Source organism: Electrona antarctica (assembly GCF_951216825.1).
Source record: "Electrona antarctica genome assembly, chromosome: 18".
NCBI classification, from domain to species: domain Eukaryota; kingdom Metazoa; phylum Chordata; class Actinopteri; order Myctophiformes; family Myctophidae; genus Electrona; species Electrona antarctica.
In genome coordinates, this window is record NC_136799.1 from 16,889,877 (window position 1) to 16,905,805 (window position 15,929).

General features: G+C 42.5%; 1 protein-coding gene across 1 annotated transcript in view; it reads right to left on the bottom strand.

Annotated features, from left to right (window-relative positions):
* kcnh5b (potassium voltage-gated channel, subfamily H (eag-related), member 5b) overlaps positions 1-11,620 on the bottom strand; it is a 158,212-nt gene extending 146,592 nt beyond the window's left edge. The window contains exons 1-5 of the mRNA XM_079528164.1: positions 11,432-11,620; positions 10,365-10,747; positions 3,817-3,940; positions 878-984; positions 34-162 (exon numbers count right to left, since the gene is read on the bottom strand). Of these exons, the coding sequence (XP_079384290.1) occupies positions 34-162; positions 878-984; positions 3,817-3,940; positions 10,365-10,437 (433 nt within the window). The 5' untranslated portion in view covers positions 10,438-10,747; positions 11,432-11,620. The remainder of the gene's footprint in view (positions 1-33; positions 163-877; positions 985-3,816; positions 3,941-10,364; positions 10,748-11,431) is intronic.
* Positions 11,621-15,929: the final 4,309 nt, after the last annotated feature.

Genomic DNA, 15,929 nt, shown 5'->3' on the forward strand with positions numbered 1-15,929 from the left:
CACGTCTCTCAGAGCTCCAAGAAGAGGACTCACCTTTCGTAGTTTCATCCTCTATTGGCTGTTTGAAGACGGTGATGTCCTTAAACGTACAGAGGAATAGAACCACCTTGTCATTCTCGTTTCTGATGGGAGCCACCTGCATGTAGAACCACACTGGACTTCCTGCAAACAACATAAAGCATTAAGCCTTTAACCATTCAAACCGGACACAGATCAGTGGTTCTCACCTCAGTGTACTGCTGGTTGCTGTCTGACACACAACAAAACCCACCAGGCGCGCAAGAATAAGAGCACTATACCCTGCTTTACTTGCTCCACAGCAAGAAAAGGCCTTCATGCAGCCACTCTCACTGGCATCGCACAACGTTCGTCTCACGCACTTCTCATAGAAATACATTGTATATAGATAAAGCAGACGACTTCCCACTGTGGCCGGATTTTGTGACAACAGTGCAAACCTGCGTGTGCAATAAAGCATGCATGCAGATGCTTTTTTGATGGGTTCGGTGCGTAAGCAGTGACTTATTCTGACATGGTGTGCAAGGCAAATGTAATTAACATCCTGCTAGACTAGGAAAGTACCGGTATCCGTACAGAAAGGTTTTACAAAAAATCCACTAGGGTCCTTTCATGAATTTTATGAAAATTATAAATGCATTACATGCGTGGGTTTGATCCGACCTGGATCATAGTCTCTGCATATGATGTAAATTAGTTCACTGATAATCACAACATCAGAAAGACCACACATAAAAATCCCCAGTGTCAATTTAACTGAAAGGGTGTAAAAGTGGAACCAAATGGACCCTTACGGTTCAAAATAACACAGGACTTCACAGTGTACATGGACAAACGAGATGACTGGTGCAGTACTCACTGTTCTTTCTGTACAGCAGCACCTCAAAGCAGTTGGACTCATAGTTGTCGAAGGTCTGTCTGACTTTGTCTCTGGTCTTCTTGTCCGTCAACTCCCCGTACATAAAACTGGGAAGGAAACGAGCAGTGAGACTATAAACCTGCATCCAGTACAACTAATCAATACTGACCTGACCCTTTGCCCTTTAACCCTAAACCTGCACGTCATGTCGCATATCTTTGGAATGGCTTTGTCGATCTCTCATCTTACTAGACAGCGTCCATAGATTTAGTTCACTCAAAATTGGAGACGGGGTGTTTCTTTTGTGTGCTTTTGTATGGGGGGGGGGGGGGGGGGGGGTATTTGTTGGTCTGCTAGAGGCTCAAGACACACTCTACAGCTGAATTGCATAGTTTCACTCTCTCTCATTCAGTTTTTATTGTATTGTCAAATACTCGAGGGAAGAAAATATATCAAAGAATTATGCTGAGGAAACTCATTAGTATTAATTTAGTCATGATGACTATAATTAATTTCAATTTGTCCTTTGTAGTCCCACTAGGGGGGCATAAGCGTTGCAGCCAGTATTATATGATCTGTGTGAGGTTTGGTCCTTCCAAAAGCAATACTATCTCTAAGCTGGTATGTCCCATTAATAAGGGGCCCTAGAATCTGAGCTCAACACTAACATTCAAAGTGTTTGTTTAACTCGCAGCGTTACACTGACACAGTGTCAATGTACAGTATATCATACAGTTGGACGTGTTTGTGAACTTGTGCCCCTTCAAAAGCTCGACATCATCCACGGACAAAGTGTGTCGTTATTTATCTGCTTCCCTTTATATGCTTACATATTTTAATTTTAGCTTATCTTGCACTGTATCGAACCATCCCTCAGAGGACAAATATTCTTCTAATCACTGCTAATTATGAAGTCTGTTATTCTGTGGGTGATCAGGTGGGGTTTCAGTAGAGCCTTTGTTTCAGTTTTTGTCAAGTTGTCCTTGTTTATGTATTCATGGATGTATTTGTTGTATTGTTCTGTCTACTGTACTCACTGTATTTTTGTCATAAGGACCCCCTTGAAAATGAGATGATACATCTCAAGGGGATATCCTTTCAATAAAGGTACTACATCATTCTGGGTGATTACTTTAATTCCCAATGGTAGCAGAGACTTGCAGGACAGAAACAGAGTGACGCTGAACTATAAGTGGGACAAACACACAGGCAGAGTGCACACCAGGGGCAGAATAAAGCATAATTTATGCTTAGTTGTTGTATCACAGCATGTCAGCATTGCAGACCAAAAATAGCCTATAATCTTATAGATCGTCTGCTTTTTGTCTGCGATAACTCCCCCATGATACCGTCATACATCGGTGCATGAAATAGGGATTACACTCGTCACAGAGGCAGCCGAAACACAAAAAAGAATGATAATATATTAGGGCATTCACTTCTAGTCATTTTTACTAGTTGACTAATTGCCTAGTTTACTAGTCGACTAGTTGTTTAACTACCTATAAAAATATTTGTGTTTTGCTAATTATTTGGGGGTCCACTTAGTTGCAATATACAGTACTCACGGCCCACAGGTGGGGAATCACTGTTGTATGCATCGATTGCTAAAGAATTCAGCACCACCACAGACGGACAGCAACAGGCGTGCTGTGACCCAGCACCATGCCTTTTTACAGTGACTTTGTTAGAACTGTATTAGTTTCTATTCCTGGTCACTCTGGGAAACAGACAGACCAAGAATAAAAGCTTCCTCCTGCACCATTAGGAGGCCACTGTCACTGCTGGAACCCCTTTATGACAGCGTTTCACCTCTGTCCATCTCAGTGTCACATGTGAGAGGATTGTTTCTCTCAGCTCTCCACCTCAGCCGCTGGCCAGTAAGCAAGGAAGTGGATGGAGAAACAAGTCAATGGCCCTTATTCTCTCTCTCTCTCAGCTCAGTGTCCAGGGGAGGCGTATAGCCAGGGGCTACACTATAAACAGGCCCTCAAACACCAGCTGCAGTGGCAGGTAAAGAGCAAAGACAACTGGGTCCTCTGGAGTCCATATTTTTAAACATTTTGTCGGAGAGGTGGAAAGGACAATGTCTTTAAGCTTGTGGGGCAGAGAAACGATGCCAACCGTGTCCCACTTCTGTCACTGAAACATTAATGCGACACACTCTGAGCTTGTAGATCTGCTATTTTGGGCGTGGGACACCATCGCAGTTTAAACAAGGCCTAACTAAGCGACAACAGCAGTGGCAGCGGTAAGTGGCACTGGCATCTCTCACTCAGAAGTGAGCAGAAAGTACCAGATGCTGAGAGCTTCTTTTTTTAATGCCAGTGTGACTTTGCTGAGCATCACATTTTTTGCAACATCATGTCAGAAGGGAGCTCTCAAGCATTAAACTAAAACAGCATGGTGTAAACAGCACTGTGAGGAACACCCACTGTGGTTTTAGTGATCATTATTACCGGGGTGGTAAAAAGAGAACCCTTTCACTTATTCTTCATTGAATGTATTCTCCCAACCTATTTAAATAATGGATCACACTGAACATGGCAGGGAAAAGGGACCGATTCAGCGAATTTCACAGGGATAAGTGTGAGCTTTGTGAAAGAAGAATGCTGGAGGCATGCTGGAAGCATGATTCGAAAAAGAATGATTTGTTGGTTGTATATCCTTATAGTGTACATAAGTGTAACATAAAAACATTAAATTTTTTCCAATAATAAATGCATTTAGCCACATTCTCCACTGACTTAATACAGTTATATACAGTACAATACACTCCATATAGTCCCTGTAATAATTACTCAGATGAGGTTTAATGCATCTATCATCCAGTTACACTGTGCTGCCAACCGTGATCATAAATTAGTATCATTGAATCACTGTAATTGAATAATCAAAAGAAACAGAATCATCATTAACTTCATCATCAGAACCAGTACCTGCAAGTGCTGCTCTTCTGCATGACCTCTGCCCTGTGGAAGCCTGACAGCTTGCAGAATCCGTCATTACTGTAGACTACAGGCCATTCCACGATCTGGGCGTTACCCAGCAGGAAACTGGTCTCTGTCAGGGACACAGGAGACACACAGCTCATGTCAAAACTAGATGTTTAGTAATGAAAGTGCTTACAGACAGACGGGCAGGCGAACAGACAGATCATTTATTGATCACAAATGATGATCCAGGTCACAATAGTGACTTCAGAAGCACTTTATTACCAAGTATGAGGTTCATACAGGGAATTGGTTTCGGTCTTGATACAGAGAGACAGTAGAAAAAGAATACATTGATATACTGTACTGTACAGGACATTTTGATGCTGTATGCTGGTGTAGCTTGATGTTTTAACCGAATCTGTGCCAGAACAAGATAATCTCGTGAATAGCTATTGTATCCAACGGTGCCATTCACGAGATTACGAGATTTGATTAATAAGCAAAATGAGACAAACTGCGATCTTTGGGACCTTATAAATCCTTAATCCTTGATCGCGCTTGTGGAATGTTAAATCTGAGAGTGTAGCGGTCGACCTAAACGGACCCTTACCCGTCTTTTTCACTATGTAAAGAGAGTTATCTCCCAAGTGCTGCCATACTGTAAATGTAATGGAATAATAGCTTATGGTATGGAAGGTTGTGTTTGACGAGTCACATACATTCTGCAGTGGTGTGCAAACCCAGCCGCAGAAGTACTGCAGAATCATACATTCCTAAGTTTAGAGACCCGGTTGACACGAAGGACAAAGCTAATATGTACTGTATGGGAGGCACTGGAATGTGGTGAACATTGTCAAACACATCGTAGTAGCTCAGTGTTTACTGGCCGACCGAAAGGCATTGGCCAGCAAACATGAATGGCTCCAGGGAATAGAGGCTACAGTGGAGCCCAGAAATATAAACATGGGCAAAGTGCCTGGAGCAGAAGACGAGGGATATATCACATCAAACAATCTTTGTATTTGAGATTTATCTACTTAGTGGACAAGTTGTGGACAAGCCAAGTGGACAAGCCAAATAACTAAGAGGAAATAGAGGTGTTAGCATAAACTGGTGTTGACTAAATGACACTAACAATATTTGAAACAAACTAAACTATTATTAATTATGACTATTAGTACTATTATTGTTGTTAGTGTCATTTAGGCAGATGGTGGTCATTGCAGTATAGACTGAGTCAGAATGCTTTTTTGTTTTTGTTTTTTTAACATAAAAGGTCAAATAAAAAAGTGGGGAATATGCATTAGCCTTTTTTTAAATAATAATTGGAGTAGGGAATAAGATATTTGGTGTGATAATCAGACTTTCATAAGTTGTAACAATGTAACCTTAAACCTTATGTATTAACCAGTAAAAGATACATTGTGCACAACGCATGTCCCTGGTTTTGTAATATCCTTCACATAAATCTGAAAGGATTTGTGTCATTCTGATTTATCTGCAAAGTCTGATTGTTAATACCTTCAGCATCAATTGTGTTTATATCACCAGTCAATCATAGGTTACAATTTGGGTTTTAGAGAGAGAGAGAGAGAGAAAGAGAGAGAGAGAGAGAGAGAGATGTCCATTTAAACTCTAGATGGGGCAGGCGGTGAAAACTAGAGTTCTCAACAGGCCCGAAAATTAAGGCCCACACCCTACCTGGGCCCTCATCAAACCCTGTACACTCAAGACACTGCCCCACTGCCACCCTTAGATCTCCATATATGGAACTGACCTGTTCTGACATTCCATATGTTGATCTGACCTCATCAAACCCTGTACACTCAAGACACGCTCCATATATGGCCAGTGCACTAAAGGCCGAGCAGTATGAATCGGCCCTTAGTCATGAATCGTTCCCAACAAATATCACTTTACCTTTGTTTCAAACAAACACATGCAAGTCTACTCAGCAAAACTCAACTTAAAGCCAAATCAGCAACAGAAAACCAAACAACTCTCTCCTACCATGGCTCCTCTTGGAAAATCTGAACAAACCAGCCATCAGCTCCAGTAGAGCAGCAAACAGACAAGCACCCTGGGTGCTGCTGCCATACTGCTGAAACATCTGTGGTTGTTAGGAAGTGTTGCTATGGGTTCTGTAGCCCCCCGAGTGGAAGCATGGGCGTACTAGTGACAGCTACAGAATACCGCTACTGTATTGTAGTAGGCTACAGAATATATTCTCTTTTCTTATGGTATCCTCGCTGAACTCTTGGTACAGTTGTGCTCCCTGCTCCAGATTAATTGTTCGGATCGGTTATTGAATAATACGGAATGTTGTGACTTGTGGTAACTACTTCAGAGACGCACGCGATTAATGAATCATCTGCAGTACTAATGCTGCATGATGCACACAAGGTATAAAATCATTCACATGAAGACATTTTAACATGAGAAAATCCTTTGAATCCTGATTGTGTTTTTGTGTATGTGTGTATGTGTATGTGTATGTGTATGTGTATGTATATGTGTATGTGTATGTGTATGTGTATGTGTGTGTGTGTGTGTGTGTGTGTGTGTGTGTGTGTGGGGGGGGGTCTGCCTGCTACACACACACAGAGGCAGGTGTGCATACATGCACAAGCATACACCAACTACTGTACATACACACATATGGTCATTTATTAAGGGAGGATATATACAGAACACAGAGCACCTGGCTTACACTCACACATTATGTACGGTATATTACAAATCCCACACACATGGATACCCGACCACCAAAAAAGGAACCTTATGAGGCGCCCGGTGGCCTAGTGGTCCAGGCGCATGCCACATAGTCCCTGGACTGACAGCGCAACGCGTGTTTGAGTCCCGTTCATGACGACCTTTGCTGCATGTCTCTCCCCTTCTCTCTCCCTCTTTCCTGTCAATCTTCACTTGAAACTAATCAATAAAGGCAGAAAGGCCTAATACAAATCTTAAAAAAGGAACCTTACATTGTGCAGTTGTTAGTATAGTAGGAGGAGGAAAGGCCCGCTGTGATTGGCCAGTAGTCGAACAGCCACAGAGCTTGGTTGAAGACACAGAGGGAAAGGCAGTGGCATATGCCGGCCACAAACCACAGGCGTGAACGGCACTTCCACATACTCGTGCATATGTCATGGTGTATGACTTGGCCACCTGAACCCACGCACAAGGTTGTGCTCCATGGGCACAAATACATTTGCATTGTGGGCGTGGAATTCTCTCAAATGCAATAATAGATTATATATTTGTACATCTCTTATACATGATATGTATGTGGTTTACTTTACACTGTACAACAGCTGGAGGATCAGACCCTTTCTCAACAAGGAATCAGTGCAACTCCTTATCCACGCCTCAGCTATCTTAGCCTTACCATTGTAACTCCCTCCTTGCTGGTCTCCCACCATGCTCACTCAAACCCCTCCAGAAACCCTTCATTGACTTACACCAGGGGTTCTCAACGTTTTTGGCCGGGGACCCCCGGAAATGCTTTGGAAATGTCTCGGGACCCCCGCCCCGCCCCCTCCCGACCCCCAATATAAATTGACTGCTACAATAACCTTAAACCATTTTGGGCGGGAACCCCTTTTGATGTTTTAAGCATTGTTATAATTTAGCTATTAGCTATAATACTGTCAGAACTAAAGCCTGTACCCCAAACTTACATCAGCAAACACCAAATATCTGCCGCCCCCTTCCCTACGACACGCTCTTAAGCGTCTTAGACACTTCTCCCTCCTGACTTAGAAAAAAGACCCTCTCCCCAATAATGCCAGTCTGAAAACTCACCTCTTCAGACTCTACCTATCACTCCTCGTTCCTTGTATCACTTTTGCTTGTAAATTGTAATTGTGGCACACTAGGAAGCTTCCATAAACATCACTATTGTCAAAATAATGGTTATGTTCCGTTTAACGTTATACTCTTCATTGGAATAGTGACACACTTATACATTATAATACAATTATTCAGAACGTAATATATCCTGGGTTATCTGGGTGTGCCATAACATAAGTGGTTAGGGTGCACACCACATGGGTGCAAATTGCCCTGATCAGTGAGCCCCTAGCTCAATTCCTGGCTGAGCAGACGTCATCTTCATATAATTGGTCCTTTCCTCACTAATGCTCAATATAAGATGGCATAATTTTGATCTACTCGCTCTGCATCTCAGAGGTGGGCAGCAGTAGCTAAGGAGGTAGAGTGGCCGCTTGGGAAATGATTCCCGGCTACACCTGGGTTAGTGTTGAAGTGTCCTTGAGCAAGACAATGAACCCCTGACTGGTCCCAATGAGCAGGTTGCTGCATTCCATGGGTTCCTCTGCTATTGAATGTATGGTGCTTAAGATAAATTGGATAAAGGCGCTATATATTCTAACTCAGAACCTTCCATAACCGGAAACTTTCCAGAACCTGTGAAGTTATGTGATGTATTTATTATTATTTCACCATTAGTACTACCTCCTCCTGAGCAGGAACCAAATTAGATTCTGAGGACTTTATCTGAAACTGAGCCGTAGCGTATGGAAACCAATACAGATCCAGATCTAAATTTAGCATTAAGGTGGGGACAGTTCAGAAACTTGCCTACAATGATATAATCGATTGAGTCCAAGAGCAAATACAGCCTCTCTCTTCCAGGAAAGTTAGCACACTGAAACAGAAGCCATTATTCTTGCAGCAATTTAAATAAGCAAATAAACTTGTTTGAAATTATCAAACCTGCCTACCAATGATGTCACTGGTAGGCAGGTTTCTGAACTGTCCACAGGCCACCTCTGAGACGCAGAGCAAGTCGACAGAAATGGTGACATCTTATAAATAAGCAATAAGGGGAACATTTACAGGTATATGAAGTTAAGGTTGAAAATAGGTGAAGTGTTCCTTCAAAAATACCCCAAAAAAATCAATTACAAAAAAAAGTACAAAATCCTACAAAAATGTACCTAATACTGAGACTCCTGTCAACAGGATCAGTGATGCAAATAACCTGCATCCTGCATCCTGAATCCTTAAGACTCACTAACTGAGATAGGACGCAATACTGTACTCAGTATAAAATCATAAAATGTCCCTGGGACCCATCTAAAAGACCACCCCTGAGTCCCGGGACCCATTACATTGAAAACCTATTTACATCACTGAGGTCAGGTCATTACAAGGATGTCCACCCATGAAATACAGAAAACATTCTCTGAAACTGGCTGGATTTGGACCATGTCACTGTCACATAAAAAAATCCATGTCTTGTCAGCACATCTAAAGAGATTGTGGCTGGTATACCAGCTTGTTTAGGTCGAGTGGCCCATCCTGCTTCATTCAATAGCAGCAGAAAACACAGGAATGCAGCATTCTTAAACTATTAAACTCTATATACTAACCCATTGAAAGGGGCATAGGGGTTCATGTGGTTAATGATGGGTGTGCTTACTGGAGGTGAGCAACATTAACCTTACTGTATCAGCCCTACGCATAGCACTTGAGCCAATTAGTGTGCCTTGTCAGCAGAATTAAATCCATCACCTATTACCTTAGTCCTTGAACCTAATGGTGGTCATTTTTTCACGTGGGGTGCGATGGACGGAAGAGAACTGAGTACAACACCTGCGCAGGATTCTAGAACAAACTCAACCATATCTGGTATGCTTGACTTTCATCCAATTACTTCAGTGACTTCATGCAGAGGGAAAAAGACAGAAGCACGACTTCTTCTACTAAACCAATCACTCTTCAATTATCGCCAGACCGAGTGCTACAGGAATAATTGCAGATTCTTCTAAATATTAAGATTGTTTTAAGAATGCCAAAATGAATGGCTGGAATTCTACAGGGCAAGACCCCCAGCCTTCTCCATGCTATAATTCTAGTCTTTTAGAATAAAGGTATTGTGTAATGAAACAGGAGCAGATGAGCAGTCTGTCTAATAAAGAGTCATGCATCTTCATCTCATAACTGGTACAGTAACACCCAGCTTGCTGTCGAGCCATGGAGCCAACGCTTCTCCCCAATCACAAAACCACACCATCTTCTCATATCAATGGATAATAATTATTGTACAGGTTCTGTAAATGCTGCTTTTCCCCCCTGTTTTGCATCATGCTCTGGTGCATGATGCAAAGCATGAGGGAATTTGAGAGAAATGTATTCTATTAAAGCAGAAGAATAAGAAGATTCAGCTATGTGAGAGCAAGTTTTAGAACAAAACTGGTTGATTCTAGCTTCATTGGGCTACTTGAAAGTGTGCAGTTTAATGGTCATCAATTTAAATTAATTACAAAAAAATACAAAATTTAACTTTTGCCCCAAACAAAACAATTGATTTTAGGGTTAAGTAAAGTGGCATCTCTTCATCTCCCCACATTCACATTGAGTGTATAGTGACATTGCTGTTGTAAAATAAAGCTTAGAAGATAGTCTAATTATAGCTTAAACACAAAAATAGCATCATCATGTTTAAAAGGCTTGTTATGGGACACCACGCAATCTAATCTCAAGTAGTCTACAGTCAGCCTTGACGCACTGAGAGACTCACTCACCGCTTGAACGCCTGACGATGTTCTCCAAAAAAGTGTTCTGCGGTGCCACAAGCCCTCTCTTTCCCCCGGGCATCCTGCAGTCGGCGGGGAGCGGAGTCTGTCAGGGCTGCTGGGGACGGCTGCGGGTCTGGCGGTCGGTAGAAGTCTGAACAGTGGGCGGGTATCAGCCGGAGGTACGGAGAAGCTCATTGTAACCCCGCGCGTCTTGGCTGCTCGGCGCGCTCTGACTGTGGCACCGGGAGGAGAGGAGAGGAGAGGAGCGTCTCTCTCCGCACAGCGCGCTGCATTCTGCTGCCTCCGCTCTTTCTGCCTGCTTTGGCCCCAAGAACGCATGCGTGGCAGTGGCACCGACCAGCACTCCGGTGACAGGCGACGGACTGGGGCTGGGGAGGACCACGGACAATCCTCAGTTCATTTATTTGAATGTGAGTGACTGAGTGTGTAGTGTAGTAGCCTATAACTAAATCTACACCCGAAAGGATCCATTTGGTACATGTGCAGTTTGTGCACACTGCCACACTCTCAGTTACAAATGAAAAGATGTAACACTACTGAATTTACTCTGTACCAAGACAACTATAAACCATAAACTCACCAATCAAGAATACATTTTCCAGCCAATTAAAGCAAACCTAAAATCTAAGCTACAGAAAGCATCAAAGCATCTAAACTCATTAGCCTAGTGTGTGTAGATGAAAAACCCACAATAACAAGTAAAGAAGATGACAAGTCATATCTGCAGTGTAGCCTACCGTGCAGCCAGGTCCCTTGTGAATGCTACTTATTTGTCTGAATGGGTTAATGGGACCCCTGGGAGCATAAGGGGCCCCAACACGTCAAGCCTGCATGCATGAGCCTAGGCTGCTGCTGCAGTGTTGCAAGTATAGGCTATCAGAAATATTGGTTTTGTGTGTGTGTGTGTGTGTGTGTGTGTGTGTGTGTGTGTGTGTGTGTGTGTGTGTGTGTGCGCGCGTGTGCGTCATGCATGCAGACACGTGTTTTTTTTTTTTTAACACAAACGTCACTATAGGCTTAGGCTACTAGCAAATTTGTGTGCGTAGGCCTACCTGTATTCGCTCTGAGTCTGACACAATGGAGGAGACAGACAGTGCATGTTTTATTAGCGTAGTAGGCTACAACACGTCAACACGCCACATGAATATGAACATTATTATAAGAATCAAGCCGTTGCGGGTCCGTCTAGGGTCTAGCCTCATTATAATTGAGTCTGCATGTATTGCTGACTGCCAGTGAAACCAGAACCGTCTTTCCTTTTGCGTTCATGGAGCCAGGCAGCCAGCCCAGCTCCAGCACACAACAAAGACAGCTCAATTAGACAAATGGAAACACCTGCCGATCAATTAACCCTGGCTGGCACTACTCCCGCTAGCCACTCCCCTAATCTCTGACCACCCACTGAGCCCAAATCACTCCACTACAATAATTTGACAGCTTTATTTACTGTCTAGATACATTACAGATTTTTTTGATTAATGCAAAACATACATACAATGATAATTGATTATGTCCCCCTCCACCCTTTTTTCCATACTGTAGCCTACATGTTGTTCCCTTTTTTACTTTCTATGATTTCCTTTTTTTCATAGAAGTGTATTATTTGTATGTTCTGATGAATTGAAAATGGAGGACCCTGATGCTGTGATATCTAATTACTGGACCCTCGTCTTGTTCTGACAGACGGGTAGTGTGTGCAGGCTGGGTGGTGTGTGATAATCCGGTTGAAGTATTCCTTCGGTACGGCGACTGCGGCGGCGGGCCCGGGAGAACAATAACAGTATCACGCTAAAGGTTCACAAAGTTTATTACACAAACAGGAACATATATAGTGCTGGATCATAATGACGTGACAACAAGATATGACTAGGCTACTGCAACAAGGCTGACCTTGCTGGTGCTGAGATGTCTCTCATAGCCTATCCATAAAGTAGTCTACAGTACAGGCAGTACACAATCCATATCAAGTACACTATATCTCAAGTTCAAGTAAAGATTGATTGATTGATTGATTGATTGAAGTACACAGACTAAGATGTACTGTGCATGGACTAATTATAACACCTGATGTAAACAAGTCTGCTTTTTCTGGTTTTATCCTCGTATAGCAGTTTTTGTATTGACCCTAGTTTCGTTTGAACTGTACCAATTTTCAATCAAGCAATCATGTGTAAAGGACATAAAAGAAATGGAATCAGCCCTATACCAACTGCAACATTGAAAGGATGAACACATTAATGCATTATTAATTACAGACCAATTATGTTATTGTGAAATGGGTCATTAGTAGGGCCTAGTTTTATGTTTGGAAATATTTTGATGCCTTTTGACCTTTGCTAGCACAGAGTTGTGGTATTGCTTTCTACTGCAAATCACCAACCCCACCCACTCCAGTCAATTTCAAAAATAGTTTAGTATAGTCTTACTCAACATATATTTTGAAAATAATAGATGGGCAAAAATATGATTAGAGCAGACCAAAATATAAGGGTCCTTTTGAGTTGTAAAATTTAGGGCATAAAGACCAGGTTTGGAAAACGCCATAAACAATGATTTTCAGTCCACGGAAATAATTTATTTAATTTATTTCACAAAATCATTTGTTATTATTTAATTGTATTTACGAGAAACTCTTGAGTGAAACGTTCATGCAACACATTTGGAGATGGGGAGGGGAATTAAGAATTCAGAATCTCAATACAATACACAGGTTTTTGATTGATTGATTGATTGATTGATTGATTGATTGAATAGTATAAACAGCAACAGAGTACAGTCAAACACTCACTTGCGGTCTTGTTTCCATTTAGGCCCAATCAATTCATAGACATGACATGAACAATAACAACAAGATTCAATATCATCATAGGTATAAAAAAAAAAAAAAAAAAAGAAACAAAATAAGAAGAAAAAAAAATCACCAGGAGCCCCAATGGCTTGATTCTAGTCTTAAAATAATTGATATAAATAGTGTGTTTTGGATCGGAGGAACCACAAAATGGCCACCACTGCTATGCCCTGGGCACATCCTCATGGGCAGAAGGCCAAACTGAGGCCATAGCTGATAGTTTTAATGGCGTCCTTGAAATTTCTGCCATGGTCAAAAGCATAGGCCTATTTAATGATATATTTTCAAATTATTTTGGCCACTTACTCATTCTTAACATAAACTGAATATGATATGAAATTAGGATATGTGAAATGTATATTATGGGGAGGGTGGGGCTCTCCCTACAGTTAACTGCCCTGTCCCTAAGCCAGCAGCATAATACTAAATAATTAATCTAAAGAGTACAGGGGAGCCAATGCCAGCCTATTTATAGCAATAAAGCATACATTTCCTGCGCTTCGTTAATACTTTCTATCGAGTTATTGTTTCACATTGCCTGTAGACACCATGAGTTGAATACCACAGTGCTTCTCAAAGTGGGGTCCAGGGACCCCCAATGGTCCTGGGAGGGGGAGTTCCAGGACGTCCCCAGCAACCACTTGAGCACTATTTCAAGTGGCATGCAGCCATGCACAAAGGGAAGCTCACCGGCTGAGGTAATCCAATGAGGGAACCTATAGGGTATGATGACTATTAGAATTAGATCATAGGTGCAGAGAGAGAGAATAATATTCTCTCTCTCTGCACCGAGACATGCAGTATTCTCTACTAATTAATCTAAAAACTATAGATCTGATTTTATGGGGATCCCTACATACATGCAGGCACCAAATCCTTTCAAATGGGGGGCTTACTGTATGTATCACCTTAGGGATCTTTGACATGAAAATGTTTGATAACCAGTGGAATACACAGTAAAAATCCTTAGAGTAAATTATCCATTGAGTTATTTGACTGTGTTGCCTCCATCTGCTGAAGACATTGCTTTGAAAACATATTTTAACAGTGTAGGTTGGTCATGTTAACAACCACTGATTCTGAGTCAATCTGTCAGATAGTCTGTCAGCACAACCTCAGTCTTAATGTGTGAGCATGATGAGACGGAGAGAAAGAGAGTGAGTGAGTGAGTGAGTGAGTGAGTGAGTGAGTGAGTGAGTGAGTGTGTGTGTGTGTGTGTGTGTGTGTGTGTGTGTGTGTGTGTGTGTGTGTGTGTGTGTGTGTGTGTGTGTGTGTGTGTGTGTGTGTGTGTGTGTGCGAGCGTGCGTGTGTGCGTGTGTACTTATTGCCAATATTTTGAGGAAATAAACATTGTGACAATTTTTCTGCAGGTCCTCCAAAAATAAATGGTTGTTTTATGGTTAAAAGATTTTTTAGATTTTGATTTATACTTCAGCCTACTGTTGTTGTGCACCCAAAATAGCTGCATGCTCACATGTATTGTGAACTTGTAGATAGGCTATTTTGGGTCCGTGACAGCGGCACGCATTTAAACTCACGCAGGCTGAGGCTTTAGGGTTAGGGATAAAAATAGCAATGTGTGTGTGTGTGTGTGTGTGTGTGTGTGTGTGTGTGTGTGTGTGTGTGTGTGTGTGTGTGTGTGTGTGTGTGTGCGTGCGTGCGTGCGTGCGTGCGTGCGTGCGTGCGTGCGTGCGTGCGTGCGTGCGTGCGTGCGTGCGTGCGTGCGTGCGTGTGAAAAGCCTTTATTTGGGCTCTATTGTAAGCTTAATTCATTTTCTACCAGCTATTGATCAAAACTTCTTGCAATATGCCTCAGGCACCACATCATTTGCATCAACACAGCATCCTTAAGCTTTGAGAGCTGAAAATAACTTCTGGGAACTCCGATTAAATCTTGTCATCTACTCTCGCCCACAGCTGGTATCCAAAGCTGTGAATACAGCCTGTGTCTTTCCAACCTAATACACTCCAGCAAAGTCCACAACTCCACAGACCAGATATATTGTATTTTTTCATTTATTGATAGGACAGTAGACTGACAGGAAATTGGGAGAGAGATTGGGAGTGACACACAGCAAAGGTCGTCAGTATCGGGATTCGAACCCGCAACACACCGTCATACTGGCATCCACCACGCCGGCTGCCCGGGAGTCCTTGGCGGGCATAACCATTCAGCTATAGGCACCCCAAAGGTCCCTTTTATGGAGGATTGGGTGGATGTTGATGTAGGTCAGGACCTGTATGGGTCTTCTTTATGTTTAAGGTTATCAGGCCTCTTTATTACCTGGCAAAGACATTCTGGATGTCCTGGAGGTCTTCCACGGAGTGTGCTCTGATGGTGTCTACATATTACAGCTCTGACTTTGGATCTTGGACCTTAAATGTTGAAGAGCCTGCCATCAGCTCTGTACATGATTATAATTCCCTGTGGCAGCTCCTCACCAATGAGGTGGAGTGTAGCAGCAGTAAAGACAGTGAACAGGGCAGGTGCGACTCATCTCTGTTTGACCCCTCTACAATAAAGGGCTCAGATTCAAAGCCACTGTTACTGAGCAGTGAGCACTCACTGAGGCTGACTTGCCGTCATGCAGGAGCCTCAAGATTCTGATGGGTTTTATCATGGCAGTAATACATTGATAGTATGCTCCACAGACCCTGGCGGTCCGCTGTGTCGCTGTGGCTCTATGTTAGGTCTATGAAGG